The sequence below is a fragment of the Sphaerodactylus townsendi genome, linkage group LG13, assembly GCF_021028975.2.
Source record: "Sphaerodactylus townsendi isolate TG3544 linkage group LG13, MPM_Stown_v2.3, whole genome shotgun sequence".
In the NCBI taxonomy this organism is placed as follows: Eukaryota; Metazoa; Chordata; class Lepidosauria; order Squamata; family Sphaerodactylidae; genus Sphaerodactylus; species Sphaerodactylus townsendi.
In genome coordinates, this window is record NC_059437.1 from 33,170,693 (window position 1) to 33,196,420 (window position 25,728).

At 48.8% G+C, this 25,728-nt stretch overlaps 2 protein-coding genes across 5 annotated transcripts in view; both read right to left on the reverse strand.

Moving 5' to 3' along the window:
- Window positions 1–1,225: 1,225 nt before the first annotated feature.
- PRPS1 (phosphoribosyl pyrophosphate synthetase 1) lies at window positions 1,226–9,590 on the reverse strand. The gene is made up of 7 exons (XM_048514796.1): window positions 9,246–9,590; window positions 8,922–9,105; window positions 7,929–8,027; window positions 6,832–6,956; window positions 3,802–3,975; window positions 3,206–3,365; window positions 1,226–3,089 (listed from the first exon to the last, which is right to left on the reverse strand). Exons 1-7 carry the CDS (start codon window positions 9,365–9,367, stop codon window positions 2,997–2,999), a joined length of 957 nt encoding a protein of 318 aa, XP_048370753.1. The 5' UTR covers window positions 9,368–9,590; the 3' UTR covers window positions 1,226–2,996.
- Window positions 9,591–14,474: 4,884 nt separating this feature from the next.
- The window catches only part of FRMPD3 (FERM and PDZ domain containing 3), a 92,774-nt gene continuing 81,520 nt past the window's right edge, over window positions 14,475–25,728 (reverse strand). For 3 of the 4 annotated variants that reach the window (XM_048514683.1, XM_048514680.1, XM_048514679.1), the window contains exons 14-16: window positions 23,559–23,703; window positions 19,979–20,794; window positions 14,475–17,053 (exon numbers count right to left, since the gene is read on the reverse strand). In XM_048514683.1, coding sequence (XP_048370640.1) covers window positions 14,598–17,053; window positions 19,979–20,794; window positions 23,559–23,703 — 3,417 coding nt within the window. In that variant the 3' untranslated portion in view covers window positions 14,475–14,597. The remainder of the gene's footprint in view (window positions 17,054–19,978; window positions 20,795–23,558; window positions 23,704–25,728) is intronic. The other variant, XM_048514681.1, reaches the window with a different exon arrangement.

Genomic DNA, 25,728 nt, shown 5'->3' on the forward strand with positions numbered 1-25,728 from the left:
TTTTTAGTTTATTATTCTACATTATGGGTTTGGGGTTACAAATTTATTGTATTTACTTATAGTTTTTGTAGATTATCTCATTGTAACAAGCTGTGTTTGTTAGTGTCATTCAGTTTAGAAGTATAAAGAATTTGTAATTGTGGCTGGAGTTTCTTTGTGGACTTTTCTATTTATTTGCTTTTTTGGTTATCTTTTTTACAGAGTGAGCCTTGAAGTTTCATTACAAGGGCGGCTTTGAGTCTAGCTTATTTGAGTCTTGCTTTACGGCAAGCTTATGCTTGTACAGATGGTGTTACATATTTGTAAACTTTTGTGCATTTTCATTTAAACTGTAAAGAAATATAAATAAAAAAATCTGTTGTAATTGCACTCGTTGGGAGCTTATTTTGTCAGCATTAAGCTGTAGCCCTGTGGTACAATTTTGCTTTCACTACCTTGTGGTTGTGTACCACTCCCTTTTGCTCGTTATGATGGAGTCATACTTAGATGGCAGCGACTGGCCATCCCTGTTTCAGTCCATTAGCGCTTCATACTATCACTGTATACTGGAGAAGGCGTGCAGAGATTTCTACCCGCAGCAGCTCTTTTTCAGGCTCTGAATCCTTTATGCAAAGGAATAGAAGCGTTTGTCCGTTAGGATCAAGATCTACCAGACCACGGCCACAGCCCGGAAAACCCACAACAACCAGTTGAATCCGTCGTAAAAGCCTTCGTCGACAGAATGGAAGAGGATTCATCCTCATGCTTATTGTGTGAGCAGCAGTCCCGTTTTGCTCCATCTTTGCAGAATCAATGTTTCTTCATAATAGCCACTTGGACCTCTTTAGTATTTGCAAGACTGGACATTCAAGCCTGCGAGACACAAGGCAGGCAAGCAGCCTCAACTGTTCTGAAATCAGGTGCTCTTCCTCCTCGTGCTGCATCAGGATAGGGGTATCAGGAAGGATTCTGACTTCTTGGCTCATTTATTCCCCATTTTCCAATAGCATAAACTCGATCAGATCCTTGAAGCCAAGATCTTGATTGGCCTTGTCTCCTTCCCCCATTGGGCCATGTTGCATCTTTGTCACCAAAAAAATGAGCTCCCCCCTTCAATGCGGGGGATCCAGTGGCCCATACCTATGCTGGCATCCAGTCCTCTCAGGTTAACCAAGAAGCTTGACAAAAAGGCTACTATCAAAATGAATACTTCAGGGTTACATGTGATACATTCACAAAACTCTTGTTAGAAATGGTAGAAAACTTAATTTTTATCAGAAGTAACACTTAAATTATTCATTCTGGTATTAGCTTTGTTGCCAACATTCATGCTTACTTCCTCTTTCTGGATTACAGTTTTTCTTTTCCTTTCTGTTTTGTTGCTTTAATCCAGTTCTGTCAGCCATGCCAGACTATCAGATCCTCTAACAGCAGGTTCCAAAAAGGGACCAACCACTCCCCCGCCCCTGCATTTGAGAAGTAGAAGCCAAGAAATTTGTTTTTTTAAATAAAAGTTTAATTCCTTCATTGAAGTCTGGAGGAACACACACGCTGCCGACCCCCGTTGCTGCTTTATGAAGCCTCACTCTGGGCGACTGCCCAGGGTGGACTTGAGGCAGCAGCTGGAGAGGAGACATGAAGGACACAGGGCAAAGAAGCAACCACACACACACATGGACTTGCCACACAGATGGGACACCAGACATCTTCCTGCCATGTGCTCGGGAAAAAATGGGTTTAGAATTGCCAGAGGACAAAGCCCTGTGGCATGAGAGAGGAAGTGTATTAAGAAGGCACAATACCCAACATCTAAAGCAGACACCCCCCCACCCTGCCCGACAGAGACTTTTCAAGGTAGCTGCTGTTACCTCACAAATGAAGGACTTCACAGCAGCCATGGCTGAGATGCCAGAGACTTTGCTACAGCCATCTTCGTTTTAAATCAAGCCAGATTTCACCAAGCCAGGCTGCTGCTCTCTCACGTGACAGGTTAGTGCATAGGTGTCAAACTTGCAGCCCTCCAGATGTTATGGACAACAGTTCCCATCATCCCCTGCCAGCATCATGCTGGCAGGGGATGATGGGAACTGTAATCCATAACATTTGGAGGGCCGCGAGTTTGACACCTGTGGGTTAGTGGGTCATCTGCGGACTGTCTGGTGCACAGTACCGAATGAGAATTAAAAAGGAACGCCAAAGAGGCACCAATAAATAAAAGCGGGGCCTAAGGTCTCACTAGGAGAAGCGTCTGGGAGAGAGGGAGGAGTGTGTGGTGAGGTCTTCCCCCAGGGTATCAGAAACTGCACCGCCGTCCTCTGGCCCAAGAAGGAAAGCAGTGTCCTTCAGCATGGCAGGCTTGAGACCTGAATGCTACTAATCGAAGCCCAAAATACAAAACACATCCATTTGTTTCATTGGGGGGGAAAATGAACACCTGCATCTGGCCAACTAGGTAGACTGCTCTGAAATGAACTGGACACAAAGGCAAAGAGAAAGAGAGACAAGAGACAGGCAGACTAGAAGGGGCAGGACCCAAGAAAAAGCCACGCCCCAGATACAGCTGGCACTAGCATAGGGAAGCCCCCAAATGTCCCCTTGTGTTCCAACCCCTCCCCATCCTCCCCCCCCCTTTCTGGGAGCTTCCTTCTGTCAAGGAGCAGCTACCTGACCTAACTATACCAAACCATCCAGGGAGCTAAACATGCAAAAAAGTCTCCCCCACCCCAATCCCCCAAGGCGGTCTGCAAAGTCAGCTCCACTTTTACTCGGAGTGAAAATTTCTTGATATCGCTAGTTTCTCAAGAGACCAGGGATGGCAGTCAGAGAGCTTAGACGTGATCTGCCCCTCTTTCCCCTGTCAAGCTCTGGGAAATGCAGAGGAAGAACCGAGGAGAGCTGCAGTCAGGTAAGCAAAGTATCTTCTACTGAACCTTAAAACAAATTCAACACATTTTGGTTTTTTCCAAAAAAAAGAAAAGAAAAAGAAAAGAGGGCCACATCAGCAGCAGCATCGACTGTTATAAAGGAACATGGCTGAAGAGGTAGGAGACGGATTCGCCATTGTGAGTCCTCCTGATGGCTTCGGCTAGAATCATGGAGATGTCGATCACCTACGGAGGGAAAAGGAGGGACAGGCCATTAGATCAACGTGAAGGTCCTCTGCCTTTGCCAGGTCTTTTCTATTGGACATCACCGGGGCTTGAAAAACAAACAAACACTCAACTACCTGGATTTTAGGGCAGTGCTTCATCTTGTCCTCTTGGGGAATTGTGTTTGTGACAACGACTGCCTCAAAGCAAGCATTGTTGATGCGAGAAATGGCTGGCCCAGAAAAGATCCCGTGAGTCAGGATGGCGTAAACTTTGGTGGCTCCAGCAGAAAGCAGCCTGGGGCAAAAGAAAGGCAGAAGGCAAAGTTTGCATTTCGTGCAAGGGACAGTCCGGCATTCCTTTTCCAAACAAGCTGTGCCACTGACAACCCAGCGTGCAAAGAGAGAACATACCTCAGTTGCCTCCTCACATTAAGGACTATCTGGAATGTGACAACTGCTTTAATGACCAGAAATCAAAATGAGCTTAGCGATTCTAAGGCCCACCTCAAACACAAAGTGGGGGAATTGAGTTTTAAACTCATTTTGGGGTATCTTTTTCAAGATAGAAAGACAACAGATGAATAACATGCCAGGTGTGTGTGGGTGTCCTCCAAAGAATCCACTCTTACTTAGGACTCTGACCCTTCCATGTGAACCCAGCATAGAGTTTCCAAAAGTAGATTAAGCCAGAGCTGCTTCTTATGTAAGCATGGATGGAGAAAGGCACTTACTTGTCTGCTGCATGGCAGATTGTTCCACAGGTGTCTGCCATGTCATCCACAAGGATAGCCACTCTGTCTTTTACATCACCCACCAAAACCATGCGGTCCACCTCATTTGCCTTCTTCCTCTCCTTGTGAATGAGGGCAAAGTCCACATTCAGCCGATCAGCTATGGAAGTCACTCTGTGGAGACAAAAAACTGAACATGATGCCCTGAAGATCTGTATCTGGCATGGCTGTTGTGCCCAACTTCCACAGGCCTTAGTGATAAACAACTTATAGTACTTATTTATTTATTTATTGTTTAAACTTTTATACCGCCCCATCCCCTAGGGGCTCTGGGCGGTGTACAACATAAAACATAATAAATAAATTATTAAAATCATTAAAACAGCGGTTACATAACACTAGTAATAATAATAATAATGGGAAGGCGTCCGACCAACCCCGTTTTTCATTAAAATTCTCCCAAGAGAAAAGAAGGGGGGGGGGGAGGGTGGCAAGCCACATTAGGTGGTAGCCGAGATGACAGGCCGGCTGGGGCACCATTTCAGCGGCTGGTCCCTCCAAAGGCCCGGTGGAACAACTCCGTTTTACAGGCCCTGCGGAACTCGTTAAGGTCCCGCAGGGCCCGAACAGCCGGAGGAAGGGTGTTCCACCAGGCCGGGGCCAGAGCCGTAAAGGCCCTGGCCCGCGTGGAGGCCAGCCGCATCATTGAGGGGCCAGGGACCACTAATAAATTAGCCTCCGTTGAGCGAAGAGGCCGTGCAGGGACATACGGGGTGATGCGGTCTCGAAGATACGCTTGTTATTACTGCATGCCCTCTCACATTTCTATCATCACAGAACTCAACAAGGTGAAGGTGGGACCAAGGAGGACTCTCAATTCAGCACAGCAGCCCTGCTAGGCTTCAGCAACAGTAATGCATCATGTGACTTCTAGGCATGCCCTGTGTGTGCTTGGGGAGGGGCTGAGGCTAACACTGCATACTGTGTGTGCAGTTGAGTCCAATTTCTACATCCAGCATATTGTTAAAGAATACCTCATCTAAGACTGTGGAAAGCCACTTCAATCAGAGTAGACACCACTAGCCTCAATGAGCCAACTGTCTGCATCAGGATAACACATATGAATCAACAAAAGAAAACCTAATGCTGCCCTCACTGGCTGCAATCTGGAGGTAATCTATGCAAATTTATGCAAACACAAATTTGTTCCAGAGAGAAGGAAATACAATACTATCAGCTACATCTTTGCATAATAAGTTCCATCCAAACACTTATTGATTGGTTCCCCACCCTGGAACATGGACAATATATACCCCAAACATTTCCTTCTCTCTAGCAGACTTTCCTCTGTAATACACCTCTGAAGAGGCCAGCCAGATGCAGGCAAAACGTTAGGAACAAGATCCACCAGACCACAGCCACACAGCCCGGGAAACCCACCAGCATTAGTTATGCAAACACATTTTTGGAGAGATTTCCAAATGACTGGAGGCTTTTTGTTCTTAGCAAAGGATTATGCCTCTGTCTCAGCCCTCTGACATGAACCCACCCTGGGAGGGGGATGTTACAAGACATTGGGCAGCCACCTTCCATCCTGCTGAGGTAAGTAAGGTCAAGGCTTTACCTGTCCCCATGAAAGACTTCGATGTAATTGCCTGCCTGCATTTCTGAAGATTAGAAGAACAATGAAGCCAGTGACTTAGTGAGGGTGGGGGGAGAAAGGGGGGCTGTCCCGCACTGGAAATTTTCAAGCAGCGACTGGACAGCTATCTGTCAGGGATGCTCTCAGTTTTACATTTCTTGCATTAAATGGAGGATGGACTAGGTGGCCTGAGAAACCCTGATGGCTACTTTAGATGACTCCAACTTGATTGCATCTGGCCCTAGAATTTTACTGTGTGCTTAAACAGTGATTTGGAAAGTACATTGATAGCCGCTGAATTTTCCAAGCGTGTGCAAACAACTCTGTCCATATCTGAAGCAACAATTATTTTACAGGATTTGTCTGCTGCCTTTCTGCATAATCAGGGCCACACCAAGGCAGCTAACAGTTAGAAGATGGCATAATAAAAACACCTCTTAACAACAGTTAACACAGTTAAAGCCCAAACTAAACTAAACTACATTAAGCACAGGCATCAGGCTGGCAGGGGATGATGGGAACTGTAGTCCATAACATATGGAGGGCTGTGAGTTTGACACCTATGAAGGACGTAAACCAATTAATTTAAATATATGGTGGAAAGAAGGGATCACTGAGGGAACACTATATGGAAAAAAAAGTATTCACTTGGCAGAAAACCCAAACAGAACAGAAATCCCTGAAGGGAGAGTTTCAGAGTATTGGTACCACAGCCAAACAGGCCCTTGGAAGGAGAGGGTGCTTGAAGATTATCTTAGCGATCAGGCAAGTTTGTATGGATGTAGATAGTCTTTCAGGAATGCTGATCCCAAGTCATATAGGTCTCTGAAGGTCAACACCAGCACCCTGAAAAGGGCCTACACTGGGAGCCAATTTAGATAGGCCAAAACTAGAGTGATATGGCCCCTACAACCCTCTTCAGACAACTTGGTTGTGCTGTACCAACTGAAGTTTCCAAACACTTTTCAAGGATGTAAAGCATGTTTTAGTCACTCTAATCTAGATTACTGCCGCAGTGAATCACAGTGGCCAGATTTTTTCTGTCCAGGAAAGGCTGCAGTTAGCTAACCAGCTGAATCTGGTAAAAGACATTTCTAACCACAGCTGCTATCTGCATATTCATGAGCACCCCCAAGCTAGGACCTGTTCCTTTAAGGAGAGTACAGCCCCATTCAGTAAAGGCTTAATATGGTGCCATAGAAGGGAACAATATCAGAGATTACATCAATACTGAATATGAAAGCCAGCGATTATAAAATGGGCACATTTCAAGGTGAGAAACTGTAGAGGAGATGGTGGTCAGAGCAGCACACCAGGGCAGTAACTAGATCAGGATGCATGCCCACTGCTGTTCCAGGGGCTCACTCCCAGGACATCCGAACAATCACCTTTTGGCTCCACCAGCATCAGGTGAGACGATTGTGCAGGTCTTCCACTCTATAATGTTCTCTCTGATCCACTTCAAGACGGCAGGCTCTGCGTACAGGTTGTCCACGGGGATATCAAAGAAGCCCTTGGGGAAAAGGAGACAGCTCAAGATACATCTGGCAGAGCCAGAGGCTTCTTACTCTGACTTTGAATTACTTTAAGAGAAGGAAATAAAAAGTCTGCTGTAAGGTGTTAGCAGAAGTCACAGGTTTCAAGGCAGACTGCTCCAGAACTGTCATTTGGAACTGGCACAGCAATGACGCACCTTGCAAGATGCTACTTCAGTTTCCTTGGCACGCGTGTTGCAGGTTTAAACAATAGTCAGATCATAACAAGCCATCAACTCAGCCCAAAAAGGAGAAGCAAAACTTTTTTTTATTTTTGCAAAGGGTTCACAGTTTCAGGGCATCTACCATACCTGGCCTTCTAATGCATGCAGGAAAATGAACAAGTAGAGATGTGAGGTGATAGAATGGACCAAACCATTACAAAGTGGTGGTCAAGGGCCACATTTTGGAATGTTCTCCTATGTTAAGAGACTTCCTGCAAAGAGGAATTCAACACAATAGGAAAGGCGAGCGGATAGAGGCTCTTACTCTTTCTGCTGTTCTAGTTTTCTATGTATACTGAGTTTTTAGGAACACTGCAATTGTCAACCTGCAGTTTGAAATAGGGCAGTCTGTTCTACCCAGAAATGTAGCAAGGGGAAAAAGTGCCCGGTGCACTGGTGTGTCCCCCGCCCCCGCCTCACCCCCACAGAGGCGTGCCTGGTACATTGCTCCCCCCTCCCCCTTGGAACTATGCCTCTGGTTCTACCGCCTCATTCTTCTGACCAAACTTAGTCAGAGATGGGTTTTGACACTGGCGATCATATTGCACCAGCAATCACCCTGCCGTTCTGCTACACTGTGCACAAGGCTCATACATGCCTCCGAAGTCACCCTGAACAGCTGATGTTTCTGCTGGAACTGCAGACTCTTGAAACATCCTCAAAAATAGCATTTGTCACAGAGAAGATCAGAAGCAGACAGGAGTGCAAACGATATCCTTGGCTCACCTGGATTTGAGAGGCATGCAGGTCCATAGTGATGATGTGGTCTGCTCCAGCAACCGACAACATATTTGCCACCAGCTTGGCAGAGATTGGGGCCCGGCTCTAAAGGAGAAAGCAGCCATGTGAATCTGAAACAGGCTCCTTTTTGAGTGCCATGGACAACTTCCCTAATCGAAGAAATAGGCAATGCATCACAAGGAGATAAGAAAATGGGCCATGTCTTCATGGCAGACAGAACTCGCCAGAAGTTTCAGTGCCTGCAATAGCTGGACTGGGAACCAGTCAAGTAAGCAGAAGAACAGATGACAGGGAACAAATTCCATTTTAGAATATTTCTTTGGACAAAAACACACATATGTCCATAACAACTGAAAATGAACAAAAAGCACAATATAAATTTGCTTATTTGTAAAAAGTGCCCTTCTTAGGAGGTACACTTGGTTAGCAGATCTAACAGGGCTTTCTCAAGAACCAAAGGGACCAAATCAATTCTAATAATTTTTTTCATAGGGACTGAAGGGACCAACTCCCTTGTTCTTGTCATGCCTGACTGCTTTCCCTTGCTCAGGTGAAGCAGTTTGTGTTCCAAACTGCTGGGGGTCTGGCAATTCCAACACATAATGTTGGCATCCCCTGCTGTCATTCCAACACCAATCTTTGGCTGCTTGGCCCCAATACAACCCTTGCTGGGTTCCTTCCTCCTCTGCCAATAGCCCCCCTATTTCATAGTCACCAGGCCTTTTGCCTGTTTCCCAGCCACATCCAAGGCTTTCCCTCTGGCTCTTGGGCTCTGTGGCAGAGCCCCCTGACCTGCATGCAGAAGAGCTCTGATTCGATGCCTAACCCTAATGATGCCAGGCAGCCCATGACATGACAGCCCATCTCTCTGGTGGAAAGCTGCTGCCAGTCACAGGCAAGGGTGCTGACAGCAGGAGAGCAACATCTGCAACTACAGCGGATCCCCCGGGAGCCCTTCCTCCAGCCCGAGCCGCCCACCTTGTCCTTCTTGTCCTGGCGGGCGTAAGGAAAGCAAGGGATGACGGCAGTGACGCGGCTGGCCGAGGCGATCTTGCACGCGTTGATCATGATGAGCAGCTCCATCAGGTTGTCGTTGATCTCGCCGCAGCCGCTCTGCACGATGTACACATCCTCGCCACGCACGCTCTCGCCAATCTCCACGCTGCCGGGCACGGGGGAGGGCAAGGTTAGGCTTAGCACTCCCTCCCTGAACTACGATACCCATCAGCGCCCGCGCGGCGCAAAGCAGGCCGGGAATCGTAGTCCGCCACACTCTCCCGCGGCCTCCCCGCCCCCGCTCACCATGTCTCCTGGTTGCTGAACTTCTTGGTGACGACCTTCCCGAGTTCGAGGCCGAGGCGGTCGGCGATCTTCTGCGAGAGGTCCTGGTGGGAGCTGCCGCTGAAGATCTTGATGTTGGGCATCCTGGCGGCGATGGCAGGGCACGTCACTGTCGCCGCCTCCGCTGCCTCCCTGCGCCGCTCCTCAGGGATGGCCTCCGTCTGGGGCTCCAGCGGCGGCCACACCTCCGCCCTACTGGCGGTTCCGGAGGAAGGACGGGGGGGAGGGGACAACAGTGCAATAAGAATACCCGCGCCTAAGCCGCCATCTTGGCGCTTCCCGCCAGCTGCGCCCCCTTTTATCACCTCGCCAGGACGTAGCGGCCACGCCCCCAGGGCTTCGTCACATGTCATAGCGTTGCGTGCGATGACGTAATACGCGGGGCGGGGCCACTCATAACCGACCGTCTGAGAACGGCTTCTGGCGGAGGGGTGGGACCTCCGAGAACGCGGTTGGTCCAGGCAGGCGAAAGCGGGACGGGGTAGCCAATGGGCGTTCGCGATTCTGCCCCGCTGTCCGAATGGCGAGAGTTTAGTCCAGCTACCAACAGACCACAGTTCAACTGGTAAAGTTGAAGCAGGGACCTCCCTGAAATACGACTGTATGCAGGAGGCCAAAAGGAAACACGTTTTTTTGCATAGGTCCTGGGCGCAGGGGAGTGGGCAGCTTCCCACCGGCAGAAACCTAGCTTGCCAGAAAGAGCGTCGGATAAAATAATTGAAGTATCCTTTTTTCGCTCAGTGGGTAGGCCCAGAACGAACAAAGCCCCTCAAAAACAATGGGCATTTAGAGGTATACTGCCTCGAAACATGGAGGTCTCATTCATCCATCATGACTGGTAACCATTCATACTATACACACCTTTCCTCCATGAAGTTACGAAGTCCCCTTTAAAAGTAATTTAAGCGAATAGCCACCGTTGCACCCTGATAGTTCCATAAGTTTAAGTGAAAACCTTCCTTTGTCTGCCCTGCATCTGCTACCAATCGATTTCAGTGTGTGACCACCAGTTCTAATTTCATAGGAGAAAATGTTCTACCCACTTTCCCCTCTATTTGCATAATTTTAAAAGCCCCAACCATGTTTCCTCTCCAAGGATATTTTCTTTAAAAGCCCTTAAATTCCTTAGTCTTTCATTGTGTGGAAAGATTCCCAAGCCCCGTGTGTTCTGCATCTTCCAGGATCAGTCACTGCCAGTTCAAAATCAGTGTTGGGCCTGACCCTTCGTTCCACCACCAATGCTTTGGAACACATGGGGACCTTTGAGAAATCACAGTCCCTTAATCTGTGCCTTGCAACACTTTATAAGAGCAACATGTGTCACCTTTACTTACAATTTCTTGACCGTAAACTGCAGTGAGCACCACAAGATTGCTTTCTTCCTGTCCCCAAGTTTTTCAAGAGAAGGTATTCTGTCTCTTTGTTGCTGTTATAAAACGATTGTTTTTATGGCTTGCTAAAACTAGGCTCCTACTATGGAATTTTGCATCATTTAATGTATCATGTTGATACTTTATCTTTTTGCTTTGCATCTTTTTTTAGCCTTTTGGTTGGTTCTGCAATCATAATCCTATTGAATTGTTTATAGAATGCCCCATCCCTTGATTTTATTGATGCATTCAGTGTAATTTACCTTGAATCCAAGTCAGAAAGCTGAAATATAATGTAAAATAAAGTGCATGCTTCTAGCTTTAAAAATATGGGTGATGCTTAGAAAATGGTTTATTATGCTGAAGACTATTCATTCGGTATATAGAACAAAATTCTTGGTCAGTACTACCTTACAGAACAAAACATTTCCCCAAGTATAAGCTTTTCTGAGTCAAAGCTCATTTTGTCAAATATAAATCAGAAAGAAGACCCATTAACCCTTATCTTCAGATCAGAATATGGAAGGGGTAGTACAAAGAAGGGCTAGTTGAAAACAGTCTGCAGAAGTACAGTGCATTCTGAATTTAGGGCTCTTTCATTAAATTCTGCTTACAAAGTAACTGAGGTGTTATTGAAGTCAGCCAGGCCTCATCCAGAACTGGCTTTGCTGACCTGCCGATGGTACTGGAAGGAATTCATAATTTGTTCCCCTTTTCTGACAAAAATTGGTTCTATCCTCACACAAATATTTTCTGGTTCTTGGTTTCCACAACCTTCTTGAAGTCACTTGGGCTGCCTCTTTTGGGGAGAAGACTGCACTTGTTTTACTTTTGTGGAAAGCGGCCTAAATTGTTAAGGGCAAATCTCTCTTCCTTGTATTAGCTGGCATCAAGCCAAAGTGGCCTTCAGAAATAGCCAGTCTGGGAACTCTCAAGCAACATGTAAGTGATACTCATGAGTTGTTTGTTCCCAGTTCCTGGTACTCAAATGTACAGTACTCCATTTACCTTTATTTTAAAAATAGGGTATTAGCCTGTCAATAGATATTTCCATAGAACCGCGTGGTGTAGTGGTTAAGTTCTTGCACTGCCACTCACACGGTCAAGAGTTCAAGCCCCCTGGGGGTCAGATATCCTGGCAGCTGGCTCATGGTAAACTCAGCCATCCATCCATTTCTTGGTCGGTAAATGAGTACCTAGCTCATAGCTAGGGGGTAAAAAAAAGCTGGGGAAAGCAATGGCAAACTACCCCACAAAAACGGGTTGCCTATAAAATCACTGCTTGCAGTGGTACCCCAGGGTCGAACATGACTGAAGGGGAAACTTTACCTTTAGATATTCCCAGAAATGCTTCTATGGTACAGAACAGCAAAACTTGTGTCATCTGTAGCAAGGAATACTGTAAGTTATACATCGTGTAAAGGAGTGCGTCCTTTTTCTGAATTTTCAAAATGTAAATGGGTGCTCTTAGCCATATAGTACTTTGAATTTTATAAACCTATACCAGATCCCTCGGTATTAATCTATTTTATTTCTTAAAGGCATAGAGTGCTATAGTTTTGCTGGGTATGGAAGATGCTGTAACCCTTGTTTTAAACTGCCCTTTCCTAAACCCTATTCAGTGTTAGGTTATCCTTTGCAAGACATCAAAACGACACCTCATTTCTGTAACTGCATAGTGAAGCATTTCTAAGCTTTCCGAAGGGCTCTGATCTTCAGCTTCCCTTTTGCTCAGTGCACTTACTTTTGAGGAAATTCATACAACCTTAAGAGAAACTTGACAAGCAACACATTTGATATTAAGATTAATATATTTACTCTTTCTTATTTGTAAAACAAGACATAATTTTTTGTGTGTATATATAATATATATATATATAATTTTCATATATTTATACATACATAGTTTTTATTTATGTATACTATATACAGACATTTTAAAAAAGTTTCCTCTGTATTCAGGGGGGAGTTTTATAAGAGGCAGGCACTACCAAGTGAGGCCACCCGGTTGCTTGGTAGAGAACAGATGGGAAAGAGATCCTGCAGGGCCCAATTGGGTATCCTGCAAAAGACTCTTTCCCTGGGACGACAGACAAGGTTTGGGGTAGTTGAGGGCCCAAGAAAACACTGTGCTATGCAGAGGACATATTTGAAAGCACAGTGTGCACCTCCTTTTCCGGAAAGAATGAACTAGCGCCAACGTACCTCGTATTCAAACAACAGTAACAGAAAGGTGGGTGAACTCTTGTAACTGAAGCTCCACAAGATGCAAAGCCCATTCCCTGAGCCACTGCCCTTCTGCCTAAGTGGTAAGATTCTTTTTTGCCCTCATGCGATCCTCCTAGGGAAAAACGTCGAGAGCTCTTCATTATTGGCACTTTGCCCCAACTCTTGTGTTGGGAGTAAGTTTTCGGGAAAACAGCGTGAGGAATCTCTCCTCTACTCTGTTTGGGAGAAACAGGAATGGCCCAGAAGCCCAATGAAAGTGCTTTAATTGGGTATATCTAGAAGTCAGGCATCAGTGGAATGACAGACTAACTGGGCATCGTTTCATCGTACATTCCAACGAACATGTCCTAGTACTAAATAACATTTTGGCAAAATTTAAACAGTCCAGGGAGGGATAGAAAAGAGTTTGTAGGACACCCCTCTCTTCCAATGAGGGGTGGCAGCACAATGGTGGTTCTTAAAGGAAACTCCCACTTCCAAAGACATTGGAATTGTGGCCTGACTTGAGAACTTGAGATGGAGCTGCCACCGCTCCTTGCTTACGAACAGTCAGATGTCATTGTATAGAGACTGGAGTGGGATGAGGTCTGGTGCTGCATGGCAGCCGCATCCCCTGGGAAAGGGAGGGTGGGAGATGACTCCTAGCTGATGGCCCTGGGTCTGGTCTGGTAGAAACTCTGAGGCACAGGTGGGTCTTTTCAGCTCTTAGCTGCATCAACACAGCAAGAGGAATACCCCCCCCCCCCATAACACACACAGGCTGCTCCCTTACTGGATTTTTAATGTGCTCCTTGTAAGGGCCGCTACCTTCCTGCTGCTACTCCTCAGCTTTGCCTGCAGAGTTTGGTCTGCTGATGGCAGCACCTACTGTTGGTTAAATGCTGCATCTGTAGACTTTGGGCTGAGGCCTAGGGAGGCAGAGACTTCCAAGGCTCTGTCTGAGGTCCCTTCTGTGGGACCCCTAAAGCAGGAGTGGCCTCAGCACACTTTTCATTTGTTACATCTCAGACAGAAAGGCCCGGCAGAGCTCTGTAAAGCAAAAGCTCTCTGCTGCCTTCAAAGAAACAAAACGGGACTCAAGTGGGCAGTGAACTCTCTCCACACAGGGCAGCCAGCATGGAAAGCATGCAGTGCAGCTGCTGGAGGCCACTGACAAGGAAGCAAGACTTTTGGTTTTCTTCTTTGGACTCGGTCATCCACCCACAGCCACCGTGGAAGGCTGGGCACTAGCTCTCGGCATGCTGACATGAGAGACGAGGGACAGACTCACCGCTCTGGTCTACACTGACCTACTTATTCATGAGGGTCTTCAAGGAACGTGTGAAAGTGCTCATGACCGTGGCCACCGACTGCCGAGTCAGCTGATCGGCAGCCTGGTCCCGGTGACCCACCGTTCGGGCTGTGGACTCCTCAGCTGCCCTGAGCAGGAAAGTGTAGTTCCGCACCACCTCCTCGACTTTGGTCAGCAGTGCCTGCCTCTGAGACTCTGAGCGTACCACATACACCAGCCGCACAAAGGTCTCGATCAAGCTGCCTAGTACCTGGAAGCTGCTCGTGACAGCCGAGAGCATGCGCGTCGGGCTCTTGTCAACCGCAGCCACTCTGCGGCAAGAAGCCCTCAGCTCCTTGAACTTCAAGGCCAGCTGTTGTTTGTATTCAATCAGCTGCGAGAGGTAGGGCTTGCCCTCCCGGACTCTCAAGAGTCTGGCACAACTCACACTGTCCTCCAGGATTGGTCAGGAGCTGCGCTAGTGTCCCAGCTGTCGCGGCTACAAGGGAACCCGGGTCGAACCCAGGCAAGACATAAGTCTTCGCGGCCTGCGCGCAGGGCATGGATCTTGGCCAGGCTGCCCTCAAAGGTGGAGGTCCGCAGGTCTATCTCTTGGGTCTGGTTGTCATCAGGAGTGCTGCAGGCACTGGCATCCAAAACCTGAAGGGTCCTGCTTACAACTGGAACAGCCTGATTGTCAAGTTTCATGCCAGGAAGAATCTGCATGGGGATGGAATAGGACAGCTCGTCCTTTTCACTCCCATCATCCGCCATGTCGCACTTCCTGTAGTAGAAACAGTATCTAATGGAGCAGCACTTCTCTCCCTGCATGTCTTCCTCAGGCAGCTCGACATGGCTCGGGTACAAGTCCTCCTGGAGAGAGAAAACCGTGTGGTCCTTCGGGCTCTTTTTGTCCTGTGCAATTTGGACATAGGAAGGCTCTGCCCCCACTGCCAGAGTCTCCTGGGCTTTGCTCTTCGGGGCTGGTGCCTGGACAGCAGCTGGGCTTTCCTTCTGCAAGTTCCTCTTCTGATCTGGATAAATGCTCTGGTAGATGTCGGAGGTTAGAGATGTTTCGTCTGTTTTGTCGATTTCGTTAACGCTGTAGCGACGCATGAGCTTCTTGTAATGCGGGGCTCCCATGCACTCTCCGCGAGAGGCACACGTGGTCAAGCACGACAAGCCGTTCTCAGGATCTGATCGGCGGTCTCTGGACTCCAGGCTGGTGGAACGCAGCCGGCTGCCTTTCAGAGGGCTTTTGACACTGGTGCCTTTCACCACCTCGGCTTTCTGGGCTTTCTCTCGGCCTCGTCTTTCCAGTTCTGGTTCAGCTGACTGGTTGGGCTGAGACCGTACCCCTCTGCTGATGCGCTTGCAGTCACAGCTCCTCCTCTGTTCCCTGGACATCCCTGGGACCTTCTGCACAGGGCTGGTTTTCAGCTGGCAACCGCAGCGCCCGGATGCCGAAGGGAGCAGATACTCCAGTGGCGGGGGATCACCTTTCGTCTTTGGCTTGAGCAGCTCTTCCAAGAACTCCAGCTCATACTGCTTCACCTTCTGAAGCTGGGCCTGCCGCTCGTCCGTCTCTTTTTTGAGCCGGGTGGGGAAAGTGGCGGAGAAGAGCTTCCTGAAGCGGAAGGGGGCCTTGGGCACTTTGGGCTTGGCTGGGATATCAAAGTCCTGTGAAGTTACCTCCAGGACCTTCTCAGGCTTCTTGGAAGGCACGGCGCTCACAGCCAGGCCCTCGGCCCTGCTTCCCAGCTGGCTCTGCCCTCTGAGATCCTCACTGGAGCTCCTGGAAAAGCCACCTGCAGCAGCAGGGGACCTGAGGCTTGCGGCTTCTGCTTTGAGGCTCTTGGCACACGGTTCCTGCTGCCCCCTCTCCCCTCGGCCTGCAGGAGCCGCCTCTTTCTGAGAAGCTGGGCTAGCAGGCTGTCCCCCGGCCTTGGGCTCATCACCCCCGAGTTTTTCTGCAGATTCCAGGCTGATTTTGGGCTGGCTGCTCTTGGAAGCCTGCCTTTCTCCAGGTGCTGGAGAGAGATGGAGGACATTCAGTTTACTGCCTTGGGATCCCCTGGGCCTTGGAGAGGCCTCTTCTTGCTGCTTTTGGGGGCACTTGTAAGAAGAAGTCTCGCTGGCGAGCTGACTCGCTTGCTGTTGCAAGTGTCTGCTGATGGCTTGCCACCTGCAGCCCTGGCTCCCATTGGGGGTCTTTTGTTCATTTGGAGGATCTAATGAGGCGGTGGCGGCTGCTGCTGCTGCTGCTTGGGAAGGCAAGGGCTTGTGGCTTACCACTTGCTGCAGAGCAGCTGAGATGATGGCAGGAGGAACTCCGCTTCTGGCATCCAGGATCAACTTGGGGCTCAGACGGACCTCCTTGGGCATTTTGTCCTGCAGCTCCTGCACTTGCTCACTGCTCAGGGGAGCGGCATGCAAGGATACCTCTAAGGCCACTTTGGGGGAGGTGGGGCCCTCACACTCCAAGCCTGGTGCTGAAGTGCCTTTGCTCTTTGGCTCACTGAGCTGTGCGGAGAGCACCGGCTGAACAGCCAAGCCATAACTTTCCCCCCCCTGGGGAGGATCCTGCTTATTCCTGCTGCAGGGGGGCCTGGAGTTTTGGTTCAAGATTGCCGGCTTGGGGGAAGAGCTTGGTTCCTGGTGGCGGAGGGGGTAAGGTGAAGCAAGGACGGCTTGCGCAGCGCAGCCTTGAATGCGGAAAGGAAGGTCCTTCCTAGTCAGGAGGTTCTCCTTGTTGATATGCTGAGCCAGGAAGTAGGCAGCGTTCTGGCGCTGCTTCATGGCTGAAACCATCTCCGAGACATCGGTGATCTCCGAAGAGTTGGTTTCGTGGCCGGAGTCCAAGGATGACTCAGGGGTGATGGCAGCCAGAACAATCAGGCCTGGAGAAACACAAACCAAACATCAGAGTTGAGGATATGCTCAAGGACGGCCCTGCCAGGAAGCACAGGGTAGGACAGAAAAGGAGCAATAGGTTGGATGGATCTCAAGGGAAAGGTCTGCCACCACCTCAAGGGGAGCCCACCCACAGACAGTGAGTTCATATACAGCTAGTGCATTTTAGCATGTGGTGCCATCTTGGAACTATGATTTCCCTGACCTTAGCCCAGAGTAGTGACAGGAGTGCCCTATGGGTAGACAATCGTGTGAAAAGAGGGTTGGATAAGGTAGCACCTGCATTTTCTACTCATTGTGGAGTACTGCCCCCTAATATGAAGGCAAGGAGTGTGATGTCTTCTAAATTGCAATACCCCCTCCTCTGCTGCCTGTTCAGACTTCTGCTAGTGGTATATGAGCAGACATTCTTAGGGGCAGCCAGTCTTCGCACAGATAACCAAAGAGCATTTAATGCTATTGACAGGAATTCCTTGGCAACCAGCTAAACCATGCTGCAAGCTTGTAAAGCAACGTAAGTTGTTCTGAAGGAAACTGCAGCCGCAGAAACTGGGCTGCTTCTGAGGGACTTGGCTGCAGCAGTGGTGCTGCATCTCACACAAAGTTGTGTATAGCTGATCAGCCAGGACTGCAGCTGCTCGCCTGCAACATGGCAAGCCAAAATGGTCTTTTTCTTCTCAGGGCTTATGTGTGAATCTTCTGAATGGCGTAAACTGATTTACAGAAATCAGAAGTGGTCTCTCTAGTTGGAAAGGCTGGATATTCAGGGACCACAAAGTGAAGGTCTGCTTTAAAATAATTTCTTTTTAGCCCTTTATTTGTGCTAGCCCCAATCCAGTATTAATGGGACACCAGCTTACCCCATGTAATAGAAAAAAGAGGGTATGTGATGACAATATTCACATCTGCAACTTGCAAAAAAACCCAAAACCCAACAACCTCAAGGAGGACGTGAGCACAAATACAGGCGATGAAACATTTGTGGGAATAATTTTTCATGGGAATATAAATGTTGTGAATTTTGTATTCATCAAATATGGATAAAACAATTTAGAGGCAACTCACACCTCCCCCGTCTGTGCCTCCCCTGGACCTGTTTGTGTTCTCTAGAAAGGAGTTATTCCTCTTGGTTGAAACCTCAGTGCCTGCACATTTCCAGCATGAATGTTAGTTTTTGTTTTTATGCTGCATTTTTCTTTATAGCCCTCAGTATATATTATAAAGGTTAAAAAAGAGGAAGGGGGCTCCCATTTCTTTTTGGGAGGACATTCTGGATCACAGAGGCCTCTATAGAAAAGGCTGGGTCTACAGTGAAAGGGGAAAAGATTTTACTGAAAAGGATTTTGATATACAGATGTAAGATGTTCTAGCATCCCCAGGAATCTCAGTATGAACACAAAAACAGCAGGCCCTGGTTGCTAGGCCTGGAATCTCTGCTCTGGAGGAGGGCTTCGGTCCACAGTAGTAGCCTGTGGCACTCAGAATTTCACACCTTCCCAGTTCCTCTATTTCACAGCTGAAAATAAAGACTTATAAGGATGTGTGATTTGCATTGGATGCAAATTCCTACCCTCCTTGGATTTCATTTGTAAATACCCAATAAAGGCTGGAAAGCCAGCCTCGTGTTGTGGTTAAGGTGCAGACTAGGAAACCCACATTCAAATCTTCACTCTGCCATGGATGCTTGCTGGGTAGGACTGGGCACTTTGTTCATGATAGGCGGGGCGGAAAGGCTGTTGTGGAACTCTACCCAAAGGGGAAGTGGGCACCTCTTGCCTCCCGCTTCTGAATGATCTCCGTGGACACCCTTGTAAGACCCAGCTGTATACTGGAGCTGGGCCTCATTATTTGATTGCAGGTCAAATGACGAGCAATTAACAGATTGAAAGGAGACATGTTTTCTCTTTCTCTTCATTTGACTCCCAGTTCAGAACTGCACAAAATTCCCATTGGAACTGCCAAAATCTGGTTTAGAATGTGTACATCTTGCATAGAACTGTGACTTCAGAAAAACCTTGCAGTTTAGCTGTTTCTGAAGGGGCACTATGGTTAGTCCTGATCACAAGGCTCAGTTAGCCATATCTCATGACTGAGCTGTTCAAATCAGTGCAGCCACGACGTAGTGGCAAAGTATATGCTTTGCATGCAGAAGCTGCCAGATCTTGCCTGGCATCTCCAGTTCAAAAGGTCTCTGCTAGCTTGTCTGGGAAAGAAGTGCCTTTTCGTGCCCGGAGAGCTACTCCTTGTCAGAGTAGGCAAATGCGGGGTTAATGAACCAAAGGTCTGGTTCAGGACAAGGTAGTTCACATTGGGAAGGGCTGTGGCTCATGGGCAGAGCACATATTTTGTAATCTGTGGATCCCAGGTTTGATCCCAGGCATTTCCAGATAGAGGATTTCATGCTTCAAGTGCTGAGAAAGACTTCTATGCCTGAGATCCCAGTGAGACACTTACTGTCAGAGCACTGGGCAAGGGTGGATCAAGGCAGTTTCACGCTGATAAGAAGAAGAGAAGAAGAGTTTGGATTTATATCCCTCCTTTCTCTCCTGTAAGGAGACTCAAAGGGGCTTACAATCTCCTTTCCCTTCCCCTTCCCCCCACAACAAACACCCTGTGAGGTGGGTGGGGCTGAGAGCACTCTGAAGAACTGTGATCAGCCCAAGGCCACTCAGTTGGCATGTGTTGCAGTGCACAGGCTAGTCTGAATTCCCCAGATAAGCTTCCACAGCTCAAGCGGCAGAGCGGGGAATCAAACCTGGTTCTCCAGATTAGAGTGCACCTGCTCTTAACCACTACGCCACACTCTTATCCTGTGACCCTGCCTCGTCACCTGGCCTCCTGCCTTTCCTGCTCTAAATGGCTGCCACAATATCTGTGACTCTGCCCCACAACTGATGCCCAGATGGAGTTACCGGCTGTCTGCTGTGGCTGGGGGTGCGGGCCATCCTCCGAAGCAGCCAAAGCTTCCAGTGCCTGTAGGGTGGAGACGAGGGCGTCATCCAGATCCTGGGCATGGTCTCTAACCGTCCTTGTTTGCACACTGTCTATAAGAGTCACAGGGATCTCGTCATAGAGGATTCCGCAGAGGTGGCGGCCTTGCTCCTGGCCCTGTGCCGCTGCCCGGCGCTTGGAGTCATCTTCGTCAGAGCTGTTGTCCCGGAAGCCAGGAGGCGGAGCAGCAATGGCAGGGAGCAGAGCGGTGGTCTCGTCCTCTTCCTCATCACTCCCTGGAGGGGGAAGGGACATCAAATCCACCATGTTGTCACGGGAGCTGCCAGGATTGCCGCCCTTACGAGAGGTCAACCTACCCTTGACTTTGGCTTTGCAGGAGTCACAGTAAAAGTGCACAGAGTTACTCCGCCCATGGCTGTCCATGGTGTAGGCTCTGGCCCGGTTGGCCCAGCGCTCCCGGTCCAGGCCATCTGGGTCATAGCTGTGAGCAGCCCCATTGCAGTCATGTCCAGAGCTTTTCGGTGTGGGATCAGATTTGGTCCGGGGCCGCGACTCCTCAAAGAAGATCAGGTTTTCATTGATGTCCGTCCTGCTCTTGCGCTCCTTTCTCTGCTCTCGCATGTGCAGGTAGCAAAAGCTGACGAGCTCCGAGTCCGAGGCCACGGGAGCTCGAGGGGGGAATGCCTTGGGGCTGGGGACAGCGCCACCCAGGAACCCGCTCTCTTTCTTTCCCATGTGCCCCGCTGCAGCAGACCGGTGGGTGGTGGGTGCATAATCTAAATAAAAATAGCAAATGGACTATTATAAGTCTGCCCTGAAGCACTCATTCCAACCTAAGCTTGTCCAGTGGTGCTCGTGAAAGACTTTGCTCCCAAAACAGTTTGGTTAGCAGACTTGCATTGTGAAGGACACTTTCACATTGGAAGCCTTTTCTAAAACCAGCTAGGTGTGCGCTTTCAGGACACTCACCACATGGAGGTGGTGTTGATCCCAGCGAGTCCAAACAGCAGAATGGGGTTGGGGGGCAGCAACACAAACCAGATTGTCGAGAGATCGTTGTCTCTCTTCCCTCCCCAAATGTGTGCTTTTTGTACTTTAAATTCAGCACTAAATGGCACAGGAATTGGCCGTCTGGATAAAGCCTAAACTGCCTGAATGGTGCCACCAGCTTAAGTGACATTGCTTGATCAAGCTGACACGGATTAACCTGTAAGCCTTGTGTTCACCGAGATTGGACCACACAGCTCAGATGACCTATGTGATCAAATGCTTCTGCATACAACATTCACCCATGTACAACTCCTCCCACCCCCAGCATGTCAGGAAGAACAGTTCTAGCCTTACCTGCTCTCTGACCTGCTAGCTTTCCAGACAGGGGAATGAAGATGCATCAGTTATACATTTACCCACCTGCAGTTGCTTGGCCAGGCACAGGGAGAGCTTATCCTTGCAGAGGGGTTAATCCGCACGTGGTCTGCATATTGGGAAACCGCTTAGTGGCAGGAGGAGGAACCAGAGATTCCTCTGAGCTGTTCTATCCCTATGGATGTTAAAGGTGGCTGAAAAAATTTAGCCACAAAAGGAACTCTTTCCTCTTTTGTCTTCAACGTACCCAATGACACGGCAAGCTCAGCAGATGCCCCACAGGGCTTAAAACAGAATATTATATGGATATATAAAAATACAGATTAAACCCACATTTTAATGTATCTATATATTTATATACCCATAAATAAGTTATTTCAGATCCATGGCAGTCAGTAGTCAACAGTGAAACTCTGCAAGCTTGCAGTGGCTTTAAAAAAAACAACACAGGACCTGGATAGCCACTGACTTAGTATACAACTTGCAGGACCTCCTGTCTGATGGCCCCGTGTTCCAAGTTTATCAGCGCCCATAAATCAATGTGCCTCTACCCATGCATATATCATATATATACCTACCATTGTCGCTGTCCAGTCCACACATCTGATGATGCGGCTCTTGCCTAGGAAGGCTCAGGTCACAATACAACCAATCAACTGCTGAGATGCTGCAGGACTGACTGGCCTTTGGGTGGCTGCACACTTACGTGGCCACTCTCCTGAAATCAGACCCTTATAGAAAAATCATTCTAATTACCCTGTTGCTTTTAGGGTGAGTTTGGCCTCTCAACCCTCACCCTAAAAGCAAGCCGGCAAGCGGATACAGGTCCAGGTGTGGAAATGAATCACTGTCTTGGATCCCAAGCAGAAAACGGAGCCGAGGTCTCACTGCAGCAGTTGGTGCAAGATCCCGAGCAAAAAAAAATCTTCCCTCATGGGACAGAATGTGTCAGGTGGTTGCAGAGCAGAAAGCGACTTGCATGTTTCTTACACTCACAAATACTTTGCTCTGGTTCAGCAGCCAAATTGCAGCTGGCTTTTTTTTTGTATTCTCATTATATTATCCTTTAATCACATGTTCTCACTTTTCCCATGCTTTCTTATGATCTTTCCCAAAACTAGCCTGATAGACTGTTTTTGGAAAAATTGCAACCAAAGCACCTTTGCCAGCTGTGTTGACAGGAAAGTGCACCTTTTTGAAAGCCCCACCTGTACTAGCTCCATTTTCTTTGTTACAGCCACCTGCAAACCACCATGTTGCCACCAGAGATTTTTTCTTTTAAAAAGTCGGCCATTGCTACAATACAGAGACATTATAACCATCAAGCGATAAAAGGGGCTACAGACTTACTTTTAGATTTTTATGGAAATTCAGAGGAATGGCTTGGTTGTGGCAGTAGATCGTTATGTTACTGCACTGCCATGGTCTTGCAATGGCTGATTTTTTTTAAAAGCCCCAAAGGCTTTTAGTGGTGGTGGCAGTGTGGATGGCAGCTGTATGGGGCTGAGGCAAGAAAAGTGCAGGCAGAACTGCTGTGAGGAGGCTGCATTGCCAGTTCGCAAATTTCCCCCCTGACACTATCCAATACAGAAATGTAGCACGCCTCGCTGTACCTGGTTGCAAGTTTGAGAATTTGGAAAAGCAAAACACACATATGATCTCCATCATGGCCAGATACGACTTGCCCCTTTAACGCTATTCTTAACAATGTGAAGGACTTCCGTAATGTTTTGAAGTAAAAAATCCCAAATACCCTTGCCTGATTTGACTATATTCTGTGAGGGGCTAGACCAAGATGGAACTACTCAGGGCCACTTCACAGAGGACTGTTGCTGCTGCTCCCTCCTGTGGGGCTGGCATGGCAAAAGCCCCCTGCTGTAAGCAGCTGCAGACCCTCAGTCATCCCCACCCTTTCCCTCCCTTTGGCTTAGTCTCAATATCCAGCCATTGTTGCTGGTCCAGGGAAAGTGGAAAGAAATGATTCCCTCTTTGCCTTGGCTGGGGTGGATGGAAGGTGCTACGCACCAATGGGCAGCGAGAGGACAGAAACGGAAAGGGGGGAAGGAGGGAGGGATTGCAGCCCTTGATAGCGGAGGGAAGATGCCAGCTGGGGGTCCCATTCAAGCAGGCAGCCCTGAGTAGTTGGGGTCACAAATAGCAGAGGATGAAACATACCTGCCTTGATCATTTGAGGAGGTGGAGCCTGGCTGGCAGGACGGGAGAAGATCATCCTCTTGGCGTCTACCAGGAGGTGGCAGTAGCCGGCAATGAGGCAGGCAAAGTTGGTCGCCTCGGGCCACTCCATAAGCAACACCAACGGCTGGAGAGGGGAGGAAAAGCCATTAAAGAGGGGAGCTCAGCAAACAGCGAAGACAAGGAGGCGAAAATCAGCCTCTTGCTGCAGGGAGAAAAAAAAACAGCCTGAGTTTGTTGTGTGGGTGTTGAGTGTCACCGAACCCTATTCGGAGGTTGTTTGTGAGGTTTATCATGATTAATGAGAAGGTTTCCTCCCCTACACTGAAGGCTGTATCTTCCTGTGCTGTGCAGACTCCAGTGCAGAGGCGTTCGTTGAGTCATCCAGGCTTTTGATGCAGAAAATGCCAGAGAAGCTGCTCCTCTCCCTGCCTGGAAATTGCCAGCAGAGGAGTCCAGGGAAAAGAACGCTTGGGTTTGGAGAAGGCACCATCTTACATGGGACCAGAAAGGTAGCTGGGGACGCCCAAGAGGGAGTAAGGCTGGGAATACTGCATTTCAGTGTAATGGGAGAGTGGGTAGGCCAAGATACCGATAGAAGGAAGCTTTGGGCACTTCTGCACATACAGTGCACTTTGCAACTGAATTTCACTGTGTGAAATAGAAAAATCTACTTGCAAACAGTTGTTAAAGTGCATTGGAAGTGGACTGAAATTGCATTATGCTGCACATGCAAAAGTACCCTTAGTGAAGTTACATTTTGCCCAACGGAAGGCACAATCTCAGCCATTACTTCCTGCGGTTTGGAATGTTTAAGCTGTCTCAGTGCTTCAAGATAAACCCATTCTGGATCCTTTGGCGCCAAAATCACTTTGTAGTGATAAGGAAGCGGCTGTACTTGCCCCACTCGTGGCAGTTCTTGACCTGTGGCATCTTCCCCCAGTGTCCTGCAGCTATTCCGTTTGCATTTTCCCTCTCAATTCATGCTCTGCTTTCTTCTGGGACACACATGAACACACATAGATGAAGCTGCCTTATCCTGAACCAGCCCCTTGTGCATGGTCTACTCAGGCTGGCAGTGGATCTCCAGGGTCTAAGGTTGCCTGGCCCTTTTAACTGGAGGTATTGGAGACTCCACCTTCTGCATGCCAAGCAGGTGCTCTGTCACTGAGCCACGGCCCTGTGGGCATACCTGGCACTGGGGATTCATGGGAAGATCCCTCAACATGCTAGTTAGCCCTTTAAAAGTAGCAATTTGGATCAGGTCTGATTGCTTCCTTTTCCTGACTGAAATCACCTCACTGGCTGCTATTAACCCCAACGGAAAAAAAAATGAAAAACAAGGAGGGGGTCTAGGGAGGCATCCAGATGACAGTTTGATGTAGAAGTGAGTGTTGGGAGAGCACGCAGCCAGCTCAAAGGGAGTGGGGTGAGCAAGGCCAGGCCTGGCCTTATATAGGTTGCCTGACCCGCCCTCCCCATGACGTCAGGGCGACTTCCCTGATGTCACGGGCAGAGGTGGGATCCAGCAGGTTCTCACAGGTTCCCGAGAGTAGGTTACTAATTATTTGTGTGTGCCGAGAGGGGGTTACTAATTGGTGATTTTGCTATGTGATTTTTGCCTTAGTTACGCCCCTCCTCTCAGCAGTAGTGCGCAGAACTTGAAGCAGTCAAGCAGGAGGTGCACCGGCGTGCGTGGCAGGCTGTGCCTGCGTGCATTTGTTTCCCGCCCAAGGACCAGCGCAGGAGCTGCGTCCTTGCCACAGCCCTGCCCAGGAATGGCCCACCCCCAGAATGCCCAGCCACCCCCGTCGTGCCCCACCCTGCCACACTGGCGCTATGCCACAGTTTGAATCCCACCACCATGGGAACCTGTTACTAAAATTTTTGGATCCCACCACTGGTCACGGGGCTGTGCTGCTCGCCTGATTGCGCTTGCACGGCAGACCCCGCTCGCCCGGCGAGGCCCCACAAGGCCCAAGGGGAAGATGGCAGCCTGCCGTGGCTGTCCCTTCCCCAGCAGCAATGGCAGTAAGTCGCTGCTGTTCCTTTGCTGAGTGAGTGAATTAGATCAAGCACCGTAGAGAGGACAACATGGGACAATGAAGGAGCTGTGGGAACCACGTCTGCAGATGAGAGAAAGGCTGATTTA

Coding starts and splice junctions, on each gene's coding strand:
- PRPS1 (XM_048514796.1), bottom strand. CDS start 9,367: ATGCCCAACATCAAGATCTTCAGCGGCAGCTCCCACCAGGACCTCTCG. Junction 6,957..7,928: donor TGCATGCCTCTCAAATCCAG/GTGAGCCAAGGA, acceptor CTTTTCCCCAAG/GGCTTCTTTGATATCCCCGT. Junction 3,090..3,205: donor AGCACTGCCCTAAAATCCAG/GTAGTTGAGTGT, acceptor TTCCCTCCGTAG/GTGATCGACATCTCCATGAT.